The sequence below is a fragment of the Ceratosolen solmsi genome, unplaced genomic scaffold (assembly GCF_000503995.2).
Source record: "Ceratosolen solmsi marchali unplaced genomic scaffold, CerSol_1.0 scaffold48, whole genome shotgun sequence".
Classification (NCBI taxonomy): Eukaryota; Metazoa; Arthropoda; class Insecta; order Hymenoptera; family Agaonidae; genus Ceratosolen; species Ceratosolen solmsi.
In genome coordinates this window covers 1626983-1640652 of record NW_011948440.1, presented here as the reverse complement: position 1 = coordinate 1640652, position 13670 = coordinate 1626983, and the positions used below count along the sequence as shown (strand labels likewise).

At 28.4% G+C, this 13670-nt stretch overlaps 1 protein-coding gene across 1 annotated transcript in view; it reads right to left on the bottom strand.

Moving 5' to 3' along the window:
- The window catches only part of LOC105365605 (UPF0396 protein CG6066), a 1171-nt gene extending 1044 nt beyond the window's left edge, over nt 1-127 (bottom strand). The window contains exon 1 of the mRNA XM_011503820.1: nt 1-127. This exon is cut by the window's left edge and continues 62 nt beyond it. Coding sequence (XP_011502122.1) covers nt 1-45 — 45 coding nt within the window. The 5' untranslated portion in view covers nt 46-127.
- Between the last annotated feature and the right edge of the window lie 13543 nt (nt 128-13670).

Below are 13670 nucleotides of genomic sequence, written 5' to 3'. Positions count from 1 at the left end.
AACTCCTCGTAAACCAATTTTTTCCCTATCTTTTCTTCTGTCCATAATTATTTATTAATAAATAATGAACATAGAGCAGTTCTGGACTAACATAACCTATACAATTTATATAAATATACTAACTTGGATAGTTTAACAAATTAGTGTATTTAGACGTGCAGCGCCAATTCGAACGAACTAAGGATTGTTGGTTTAATCGAAATTTACTTTATCTGCGTATGAAATTTTACAATTATGTACCCGACGATTCTAATTTTCTATTTGGGGTAAATTTTTGCTAAATTTACGAAACTTAGTAGTTAGGATTTAAAACGCCTTTATTTATTTAATGTAATTTAACAAAGGAAAGACAAATTTATTTTATTTGATAATTGAATAGATTTTTTAATGTATTCATAATTTTAAATCATATCTATATAAGATCGATTACAATAAAAAATAAAATAAACTAAAATTAAGATAAAAATTTATAAATTTTTCATTAGCAAATTTTTCAAAGAGGAGAAAACTATTTTGTATTTTTCATCTTATAATAGCGTATTATCGAATTCGTTAAATAGGGAAAACTTATTGAAATATCGCATGTAAAATGTAAACCATCTCTGCAATAAAAATTGAAATGTTCAGTAAGATTTGGAAACAGCTGTTCTGTATTTGCAATGAAAACCGTTATTTCATTAATTATTTTATTAATCCTCAAATCTCCTCGTTGAGCGCGACTAGATCTAATTGTAGACTCATTTCATGTCCATTTCATGGTTAAATGACAATTGGTATAAAAATTAGAATAATAGACACCGTTTAATAGTGCATTCAAACAAGTAGTAAAAGAAAACGAAAATGTACGGATCTAAGGTTACCATCTCGATTTGTTCAGTTCATATATGCAATTCTCTCTCTTATCATCAAAAAGAGGACGTTCGAGGAACATCCTGAACGAAAATTTTGCCTCTTCTTAAAGAGGGAAGCAATCAATGTAATGCGCACACGGGTGTGAAATAATATAATGTTGTTCTTCGCTCTTTCTTTTCTGACTTCCTCATTTTTCAATTCCTTTTTTGTTCGTTTTTATACATTCTATATCCTCTTGTAACTCCTTCTCACCTCTTTTTTGTGTTCTTCTCGGGCGTTCTACGAGTTTAGTTTGTTTTCTTTTTCCATCTGTCTTCTCTGTCATTGCCTTCATTTTATCTCTGTGTATATATATTTCTCTTTTTAACTCTTACTCTTTCTGTCTTTTGTTTATTTCCTTACTTTCAATTTGTTTTCTCTCTGTATCTCTTCGTCTATGCCTCAGCACTCTGCTCTTTGTATACACTCAAAAGAATTTCTTAGCATTTCTAATCTGTTTCGTTGTTTTTCCGTTAAAAAATCGTTTTTAATAATTGGCACGATGACTGATCATAAGATACTAAAAAAATATTAAATAATCAATGCTTTATTTAAATTTATTTTATATATCAAATCTTATTTTATAGATTTTTTATGGAATATTTGTATTGCATTTATAAAATATATAAAGTATATATGCAGGTATTTAAGGAAATACTCGCAAAACATATAACTGAATATATATATATATTATATATTATATAAGTAATACAAAAATTGATTTATATTATATCATGTTCTACAGCCAATTTCAAATCCTATATTTCTTATAATTATTTATAATTTCTTATTATATAAATATATACAAAATGTCGAAAGAAAAAAAACTTACGTAGATAAATGTAAATTATGTCTTTTTCATAGATTATTTAAAGTTGCCTATATAATAAGATAGAACATAAATCAATTACATAATATTCAACAACTTTGAGAGACATTGGGATATTCCTTATATATATATATATATTTATTTTTTTTTAACTCATTGGTCCATTATAATAAAAATTAGCAATGAATTTTAGGTCAAGAAGTTTCGACAGTTTAATAATGATCCTTGAAGATATAGGTTCGTTTGATTAGGCAATTTATCATATGTGCTTTACACCACAATAATCAATAAAGTATAAAAACATATATATATATATATATATACATATATTACATCTTATCAATAGAACAATGTTTTTATCAATATTTCTGGTATTCTGCATTTCTCTTCTGATACATAATAACCTAAAGGCAGAAAACAAAATCTAATATTCTGTCAAGACAGAAGCATTATACGCTCAATTTTTTCAAAAGGGTTCTGTCAACGTTTCAATAACAAAGTTCTTTAAAGTATATTACGATGCAAATTCTACATGAAATACTATATGTACTGCATTGGCTTTGACAAAAAATTAGTCGATATACTTAACATTTCTTAATATTTTGTTAACTTGTTTACTCATAATTTAATTATTTTATATGATATGTATAGAATTTAAATATTTTAATGTTTTTAGTGCTTTATATTAGTATTACGCTGTATTTAATAATAGGATAAAAAATATTTTAATAAGATTCATAATGCTTAATTTTTAGTTTAAATTTTTGGTAATACATAATGATATATTTGTAGAAATTATTTATGTCCATTTAAATTTTTTACCATATTTTCCTAATACCTTTCCATTATACTCAAAATAAATATATAAAAATACAAGTATATAGCACTGTAAATAAATGAATATTTAATGTCGCATTATAATTTATTTGAATGCAGAAAGTATTTACGCTATTTCATTATAAATTCGTATAAAAAGTTTATCTTGTCTCTGATCCAAATTCTAATAAAAATTAGAAAGATATATTTTAAAAGTGTACATAAATAAGTACAATAAAAAAGTAATAATGCATTAAATTAATAAAGTGGAATTGAGATATTAATTGAAAAATCTATAAACTCTATTAAAATATCATTCATATACATTTTTAATATTATATAAAATATAAATGTATAAATATATATGTTTTGTTAATATTTCATTTCATTTATTTCACATAAATTATAGTAATGTCATTTTCGATATATTAATATTATAAATAATTTTTATTTTATTATTTATTAGATAATTTGTACACAATCGTTATATTTCATTTACTATAGTGTTTCTTATTTGTTTCTATAACTATTTTTGTAATAATAAATTTAATTTAATGTTATTGAAATATTCTATATAATTTTACATAAAACATTCTTATAGAAATTTACGCTTTAAATAATGTATTTAAAAAAATTTTACTGCTATCCAAAATATATTTTATACCTTAAAATACGTAAAAATAAAGTTGGAGAGCAAGAAGAATAATTACATTATAAAAACATAAGTTGTATATTTAACTAAGCACGCATTATATGAGAAATATTTATTTAGAACATATGAAATTTCAGAAATTTTATTTGTACTTACTCTTTTGCATTGTAGAGTTATGTAATATTCAAAATTAAAGCTTTTATTTGATAATAAACTATTTGATATAGAAATTTTAATTGGTACTTGCAATATTCTTACTATTAGCAGATTCATATAATTTATTTTGTTTTAATAGCTTATTATAATGGTTATATGTTTAGAAGCAGAATGGATACAGATATTTCATAAATCTAATTATAAATAATATATGAAATTCATTAAAACAGAATTTAATAAGTATACTTTTGATATTCTACATATGTTAAATTTAGACATTTTTACTCAGTATATTTTAAATAATAATAAAAAGTACTACAATACAATACGACAACTGCATTAAATGCAATAAAAAAATTTATATAATAAATTATTATTATTATTCGATTATTAGTTGTAAAATTAATTTTTTAAAAATCATTAAAATAAAATTAGTAATTTTTATTATGTTTCCTGGAATTTTTATCAATTTATTGGAAGGTTTCGTTCGTATATGAACACGTACTGTACACTGTACTGTACACGTACGTACACTGTCTTTGTATTATATTTTTCTAAGTTGTTTGTGTTTTGTTATATAGTCGACCTCCAAATGTATATGAAAACATCGAGAAAAATACCCATTGTTTAATATTGTTATTGAAATTGATAAATTGACAAGAGACTAAAACATATTTAGTTTATAAGTCGAAAATGATTTTTATACTGTGAAAGCTCCATAGTGTATTTTATTGTGAAATGTCATTAATTTTTACTTTTGCACAAAATATTAAAAATTCATTAAATTATTGTGAAGATCGCATGATTTTCAAAAAAAGAAATATTTAATTTACAAAAGCTATGAATTTGACAATCATTGAAAATAAATTTTTCATTTTAACGTATCTTTCCTATACAGAATCATAGTATAGACTTCTAAAAATTCATTTACTCCCACAGTTTTCGAATTTCAGGCAGTTTTAATTGCGCAACCGAAGTTTTCTCACCCCTTTCGTTTAATTTTCTCTTTACTTTTCTGGTATTCTTTTACATCCATTTTTATAAGTCCTCTCTCTCTCTCTCTCTTTCTCATCATGCGATCCCCGTGTTTCTGCTGCAGTCAGACAATCCGCTGTATATACACACCTCCTGCATTTCTTCTTCTAATTCTTTCTCTCTTTCTTGCTCTTACGCGAGCTGATGAAAGTACATATATACATACATAACCGGTTCGCAGCTGGCTACAACGACGACGACGGCGACGACGACGATGAAGCTGAACGAACTGCAGAGGGCGGGAGGGAGGGAGAGAGAGAGAGAGAGCTCAAGCCGGGCATCGCTCGCCGGCGGCTCTCCTGGAGATGACAGTATGCAACCGGCGATCGGGGCCCACGAAACGTCTCATTCTTAGTTCTCTCTACTTTTTCCTCCTCAGCGACATTATAATTCATGTGTGCCTCGAGTTGGTGCACATCATCTCAACGAATATAAATCAATAAGAGGAAAAGCTTTTTAACGCGACCGTACAATATTATTAACGGGCTCCGAAGTCTCGCATTCCAATGGCTCTGAGAGGCTAATACTCGAAATTTTCGCGGCTCGGTCGTACAGTCTTCCTTTTATTTTAGTACACTGGCATTTGTGTGTCGTTGAGTTTAACGAGCGAATTTTACGCGGCGAATATTTTCTCTGCTGGTTAAAAGTATATGCAAAGGTAGAGGAGACGTTGGCATCGCAGTGCGTTGAATTGTGAGAAGAAAGAAAAATCATTCGGCGTGTTTGGACGAGATCGGATCCGAGCGTGAGGAGTGTATTAATTTCGCGAGTACACTCGACAAAAAAACAAAAAAAAAAAATCAGGGGGAGATTAAAGGGAGAGGGAAATTCGTTACTTTTGTTCAAAATTTAAGTCGATATCATTAGGTTCAGTAGTATGACACGCAGCTCCACGCTACCAGAAAATGCCATAGTTCGAACGAAGTGGAATTTCAATTTTTGTAAGGGATTAAGTGTTAATTATCGTATATTGAATGCATCGATATTAATGTCAAAAGAAAGATTTAATGTGAATAGAAGGAGTGTTTAGCCATTTTTTAATTCAATTAAAATATAATTTCAGAAAGACGATGTGTCATGACAATGTATTTCTAATGTATTCGACGAAGAAGTTTCATAAATATTATATAAGCAGTATGCAAGAATAGCAATTATTGATCCAAAATTAAAGTAATTCAGTCTAAAAATAAAACGTCGTTCTTACAGCCGAAAATTCGTCCTTTATTTTGGTATGAACGAATCGATAAAAATATATAATAGATTGTCGCTTGAATTTATTTTTCTTCTATCTTCCAGTATATATTTCTTTTCTACATAAATTCTTAATATTTTCGAGTATGCAAATTTCAATCAAATGAGATTCATTGATTTGTTTTTTATCCCAATAGTAAAAACTGTTGGTTAATGATATATTCTAATATAGCATGATTAGTGCATTAATCATCATCTTACATGTAACTACGCTGACAAAGTTAACGCAGACTCTCGCAAATATTCATTATAGACTTGATATACTAAAGGTCGTTGCCGTTAACTAGTATATACAAATTTATTATTATTGTCATTATCTGTGGTAATCTATTTTTAGAGGTACATAAACTTGCTTACATGAATTCAAGTTTTAAGGTTACATTTAATGTTAGGAATTTAGAAAAAAAGCATGACAAACATTATACTTGTTAGATATGTCTCATAAATTTTAAGATCTTTGACATATTCTCGAACAAGAAGATTAAGCTGTACTTTTATCATTAAATTAATATAGAAGACAAAGAAAATAGCATGAAAATGCAAGAACTTTCATGTAACATGGGCACTTTAGAAGAACGAGTATGAACGTTAACTTATATTGAGAAGAAACTATAGCTTATACTTTTGATAAATATAATATAATCGAAAACTCATTTACAAATTCTTAATACCAATATTTTTTTATTTTTACATAATAGTCTCGCTTGTAAAAGACTTGTAAACAAAATACTTACGCCATCCTCGGAAACGTATTGTCTATTGAATAATAAAAGAGAATGTTGATATATTTACATAAAACTATAATAATAGTAAACTTGATAAATAATTTCAAAATTTTAATTTAAAAATAATGCTAGTTTATTACATTTTCTTACTTAGCTAAATCAACTACACAGCTAAATAATGCAATATTTAATGTATGTTAAAAATTACGTTTAATTAATTTCAATCATAACTTTTTTAACTTATTCTGAATGATAAATAGATTAATCTCTGTCATATAATTAACATTGGTACAAGGCATATACATATTACTTTTTACCGAATTTAATATTTTATATCAATCATTTATGATGCGAGTACTTTGATCAACGGATATTCTCTGGTGTAGGCTCACAAAAGAAATTAATAAAGATGCATTATAAAATTGAATAGTTTTCATTGATCATAACTAGCTAAAATATAATACGAAATTAAAACAAAAAATCATTAATAGGCACAAAATAGTTCCTCATACTGCATTCTATATATACATCTTTTAAGTAGAGTATAATATGTAACACAAAATGCTAATGTACACTCATCACTGCTATTTTCGATTGGTCATCAATTGTTTATGCTTCCCGTTTCATTCTTCAATATAATGAAATATAATACCTACTATTATAAATATGTTTAAAAAATAAAGATTTTAACATCAGCGATAGTTGCGAGGGGAACATTTTGTGGGAGATATGCATTTTTATATACGTCAGTACCCTATCGATTTCAGCCAAGCAAAGTCGATGTCGCCTCTCCGCTTCGCGTTCTTCATCGCACACATAACGCGAGCAAAAGCTTCGTACTCACCTCGACGACATCGTCCTCTACTAACCCATTAGCGCATTCAGCCTTGCGGTATACGTGTACATCGTGGCGCGGTAGTCGAGCGTCGAAGGGTTTAATGGGTGCCCTTTTACGGCACTTTTCCCTCCTCTCTCACAGGCTACCTCTTTCTTCCTAACCCTCTTCCACTTTTTTCTCTCGGTCTCTCTTTACCCGTTCGCACGCACGCGCGCATGCACACTCGCACATATCCTTCCCTCTCTCTTCCTCTTTCTTTCTTCCCCGTTCTACTTTTCTCAACCGCATGCTCCACCCCCGCCTGCTACACTTACGGTATGGAAAAAAGAGAAGAGAAAGCAAAAGTTATCGGTTATAAGAGGCTGATATGTCACAGCAACTTCTTCCTTCACACTGCTGCTTTATTAGACTTTCCTTGATTTTTATTGTGATTAAGTACTTTTTTTTAATGCTTAAATATTAAAGTAAAACTTAAAATAAGTTTGTTAGATATAATTAAATTTTTATTCTTACTTATTTAATTATTATAAGGTAGATTTAATTTCCATTATATTATTAATATGTAAACTGACTGTTGAATTCTGTGTGAATCTGTAATCTTACATGATATTTGTTAACTTATTGATAAAAATCATTGATGAACATATTGTATTTGAATTTCGACAAAACCATTAAAATGAGGCACATCGACAAATTATGAAAATGCAAGATTATTGCAGTATATATTAGAGAAATTTACTTTCCAATTTTAAAGAAAACTTAATTCAAGCTTAATGTTTCCTTCACGCTATTACTCAATAACTAAAGTTCACTGAAAAGTAAAAGAAACGAGAAAACGGGGTAAAGCAATGCAATTTTCGCATAAAAAGAAAGGAATATTTTTACTTTCTCGCGCGAGCGTGATTCTTTCCATTATATAAACCTTTCAGTACCTGAATCTGAAATTTTAAGTATCTTCGAGTAAGTTCTTTCGTTAAATAAACTTTTTTTTTTGGCACAGATGATAAGATAAAATTAATTTCAATATAAATATAAACACCTACTTGTATTATCACATAATAATTGACAATATTATATCTACATAATCTCTGTATATTACTGAAAAGCTTACTCAACTTATTGATTTTGCTTTGAACTAGACTAGTGAAAATGTAAAATATTCTTTATCATTATAATGTAATATCAACATAAAGAATTAGAAGACAAATCGTTACATACACATACAAATTTTATTGCACACTTCAAATTATATTTGTAAATATTGCATTAAGCGTAATTTTTTCATTACTACAATATAAATAATAGATTTCGGTACTAATACAATATGCTACAATGTATAAAAATAAATCGTAACGTAATACTAATATAACAAAAAAAAAAAAGAAAAACAACAACAACAACAACAAAATAAATAAAAAAACGACGCATACGCTGAAAATTAATTTGCTAACTTTGCAACTCTACAATGGCTTTTCTATTCAGAAAAAAAGGAAATAAAATCTTGAACAGGCACTAATTGAGCCAGAGAAACTGATTGAAATAATCCGAAATAAAATAGGCAACCATTCGAACTTTTCAATGCAACGATTAAGTAACGAATTTTGACTCAAACTTTTTCCCGCTCAACCAATAAATTTCAAAGACCCCGTTTTCCGCCCGATAAATGCTTGTTAAACGAACTTCTTTTTTAAAGCGCAAACGAGGGGATAGAAGAACATCGACGGTGTATGTCGCCCGGCCTTATCAACTCCCAGTGTAACACGCTATCGCCAACAGCTGCGAACGACGTCTCGAAGCTCTGCGAATAAAGGAGCGTAAGGGAGCAGCTGTATTGCGAGGCGGTACGACGGATAGGTGGAAAAAAAGTGAGACGCGTATATCGTGCGCAATTAAGGAAGGGGGAAGTTTTAAGTGGATAGCGGGGCTGAGAGAAACAGATTATGTCGATGAACGACGACCCACTGAAGAGAAAATCGGTGATGTGAACCTAGATCTGTGTTACCGGAGCTGTTGTTTTATTTTGCTTGCCTCTCTTGCGAACAACGAGTAGGATACTCAAATCGTGCACCTGTAACTCGGTAGAGAATACAGCACAAAGTTATGTCTACCTATTATGGCAGATACGTCAAAGAAGAGACATATTACTGCTCAGGTATTCTAAATCATTTCTTCATCCTTTTAGCCGCTAACATTAATGTTTACCATCAAATGAGGTGAAAAGAATATGACGATGGATCACTTCATACGTTAATATCATAAAATATATTTTTCTATATTTTATAGTGAAACGAAGCATAAGTAAATATATTTTTTAACCCAAAAATTATGCAAAAATTATACCAATCGGTATACACACTAATTTTTTCAAAAAATTTACAATAATACTTGCATATGTTATAAGAATATCTTTTGAATTTTATATTTTTTGAATATTTTTATTTACTATATGACGTTAAAATAATGAAAAATTTAACAATGAAGTATTAGGCAGTGGCAAAAATTAAATTATTACTGGTATTAGTCTGTTGAGGCTGCGATAATAAGCAATTTGCATGCTATTCGTTAAATTTTATGTCAACATTTCAGATTAGAGCAATACATTTTTTATTTATATATATATATATATATATTTTTTTTTTTTTTTAAATAATTGTATATCTTTCCATATCGATGTAAAATTGACGAATTAGTGAATGAAAATGGTTTTTATAAAAATTGAACCTAATAAAAATTAGAAACTATTTTCACATACGTAATATTGTTGTAGTTTTCTTTTAAATGTTTTACATTTATAGTAGGTGAAAGTAAACAGATTATTGCAATACCCAATTCTTCTTAAAACGTTTCTTTATACATTTATATTATCACATTCGTATAATTCCATTTGATTCAATTCTAAAACAATATACATATATATATATATATATATATATATATATATATGCAACTAATTATATATAATAGAAATAAAAGTTTTTCTATGCTCACATTAATTTGTCTATTAATCAATACTATTCGTTGAATAGCTAACAGAATAATATTCATACAATTTTTAGCGAAACAATAATTATCAGATAACGTGCGAAATTATTAGTTGTTAAAGACTTTTATGCGTCCATCTATTTTCTTTAATGATAATTCCTATGTCGACACCATAATATTACAACACACCACATAACACGTACATATAAAATTCCGGTGTAATAAGAAAAACGTATAATTTTACGGGATTTGAGACTTATTTATTCAAATTGATACCTTCAATTTGTATATGTAAAGGTATATGGAAAGGGCGCATCAATGTTATTTCTCAAACGCTATTAATACCTTACCTTGCTTGTTGAATCTCTCTCTCTCTCTCTCTCTCTCTCTCTCTCTCCACCTTCTCTCCCCTCCCCTATCTATTCATCTATCTTTCTAATTTTAAACGTATTCTTTCCAGGACCATTAAAATCTTACCTTCTCAGTGCTCTTTAATATGTCTATATATATATACATACATAATAAAAAGGCAAAAACAAGCTATGAAAGAAGAACAGTGGGAAGGGTTAATGAACGTCGATCATCGAAGCTCGGGCACAGGCGCGCTCTGACTAATAGCCGGACGAGAAGAGTGGCACTTCTTGGTTTTGCCACTGCCATTAACCTCGGCTCGCGCGCGCCTTTAAAAAGCAAACTTCAAAAATTCTCAAGTACATATACCGGTGGAGTCCTTTCCTTTGGCCAATGAAGTCACGTTTCCCCGCCACATGCTTTTTCGGCCTGCGTAATTCTGCAGCTCCGCCATTCTTATACCTTTATTACAAATACACATGAAGCGGATAATGGCGTGTTTTTAATGAAATAATAATTCTTCGAGCGAGCTTATCCCCGAGGAATCAATTACAGTGAACTTGAACCGAGAGATGTACCGCTTATTTTTCAATTTTTCAAACTTAGAGCCTCGTATAAATACGAGATTAATGATCTTGCGTATCGAATGATTTAAGGTCGTGGTTCATTTTTTATGCGGTATCTCTTAAATTATAGCAGAGTGCAAAAAAGGGCAGTAACGATAGCACAGCTGACATAGTATATATTCAGGACCATAAATATGTTTACTCAGCACAAATCTGAATTTCAAGACTGGGGCCTCGGTTAGTTAACATTGTTTAATTTTTATATGTACGATCTACGTATGAATAAGGAAATTGAGAAGATAAAGAAAAAGAGGTGTACCGTATTTATAAGGATTTATGAAATAAGTTCGTTAAATTGGCCTTTCGTTTTTGAACTTTCGAGTTTGAAACTTTAAGTTCTTTGAGAACCGATATTCTTTGATTCCATTAACGAGTCGCATTATATTAGTTAATATTAATGTTTATATAGGCAAGCAGGAAATTTCAAACATTAATGATTGTAAATAAAAATTTAAATATCATATAACTTCACTTGTTTTAATTTATATACAATACATATGCCTTTTACATATCCATTTATTTATGCTCTTACATAGTTTTTCATTGAAATTTTAAAGCATCTGAATTATTCCGTAAGAATTAAATTTTTTCATCTTTGCATTTTTCACAATTGTACCTTAATTATATAATAAACTTACAGAAAATATTAATATACAAATATTTTCTGGAAAAACAAATTTGAATACACGTGTAAGAATGCTTCCCATCGTGTTTAAAGAATTTTAATCCTTGAGCAAATATGATTCTTAGAAACAGTAAAAATACGATTCTTAGTATAATTACATACATGTAGGATCATAACTTTTTTTTTTAACTACTTACATTTAAAAGAAACTTTTTTCAAGATCTTTAATCTGCTTAAAAAATTTTCATGTTACAAATTAAGTGCATGTAATTTTATAATTAAAAATCTCGCTTCATCTCGTATTTTAAATTGTAAAATACATCGGCTGATTCTTAGTTATGGATGTTTATGTATATTTATTTCATCGTTAATTAATTTTACAATTATTGTTAAAAAAATAATAATAATAATGATATAAAAAAAAGAACACTAGTTTATTTAGCTAAATAATATTTGACTAACTTAACCAATCAAAATATCCATTGTTGTAATATGCACATTATTTTTTGTAAAAATATTAGTTACTGCAAATGTTTCTATACATTTACTTACTTTTTATCTCTTTTTTATGTTACCCTCATATCTAACTACATAATATTCCTCGATATTTTAAAATTGCACGAATGTCGAAATCAATATTTTATCTGCTCGCATATAATTTTTACTTTTAATAGCCTTTTACATTCTATTAATTATTTTAATTTACTTTCTATGCTAGATAGTTACTTAACCATACAAATCTGTATTTTCACTAATTTTATGCTTAAAAATAGATATACATGATGAATATACAAATTATAAATGTATGAAAACTATTAATATCCTAAACTAAAAATATAAATTTGGAACGCGTCGAAGGAATACTTTTTGCTATAAAATATATTAAAAATTTATGCCCCATACTAATTCCTACTATCGTATCGAAAATCAAAGATTTTTAAATTTATCTTATAAATTTATAAAACTTCCAAACCTTAGCGTTCAATATTGTAGTCGAAAAGTGCAATTTATTTATTCGACGCCTTAATTATTCGCTACACTGATATATTAAATTATCACTTCGCTTTCCCAATATGCTTTATATTTTTACTCATTTTAGTCTTTCCTCTTCATAGTGACTTACAGAGATCATCGAAACACACAAGCTTGCATCATCTTGTAAAGGTAAAAAATTTGCAATTCGTTGAGCTAATGAGCCTGTATATATATTGGATTTTATTATTACTTGGGCTGGTTCTCTTTTCAATTTGGCTTCGGCTATACTTGCATCTTCTTCTCTCGTTTGATCGCGCTCGTTAATCCGAAGTACTTTGGTTTTTCTGTCTCGGCCTCGCTCTTGCTCATGCGTTTCTTGTATAGGCTGTCCACTTTACAATTCAGGATTTACGAATTGACATGCAGTCGTTCAGCCTGTCGGAGTATAGCAGCGTATTTTGCACTGCAAACGCTTTTGTAATGCACGGCATTCTCAAGTTTACATTGAGGGTATGGTTTGAAGATTGTATTGTAGAGTAGTAGTACTTTGATAGGTTGAATGGGCAACATAATATTATCGTGATGTTGTGTCAAAATCAATTTTTTCATTCTATCAAATATACATATTGCATTGTAACATGAATATGAAGTATATATATATATATATATATATATATATATATATACATGAGATATTATTTTAAACTTTAATAATAAATCTATATCGTATTTTTTAATTTTTTTTATTTTTAACAGTTGTTTAACGGTATTTAAACTTGTTATGAGTAAGTTTCCATACATCTATTTTTAATCAATGCAGCTCGTTTCCCGTACATTGACAAATACTATTTTTTAAAAAATTTTATCTTTAAAAATTACGTTCAAAATTATTATTGTTTAACATTTCAATTGGTATAT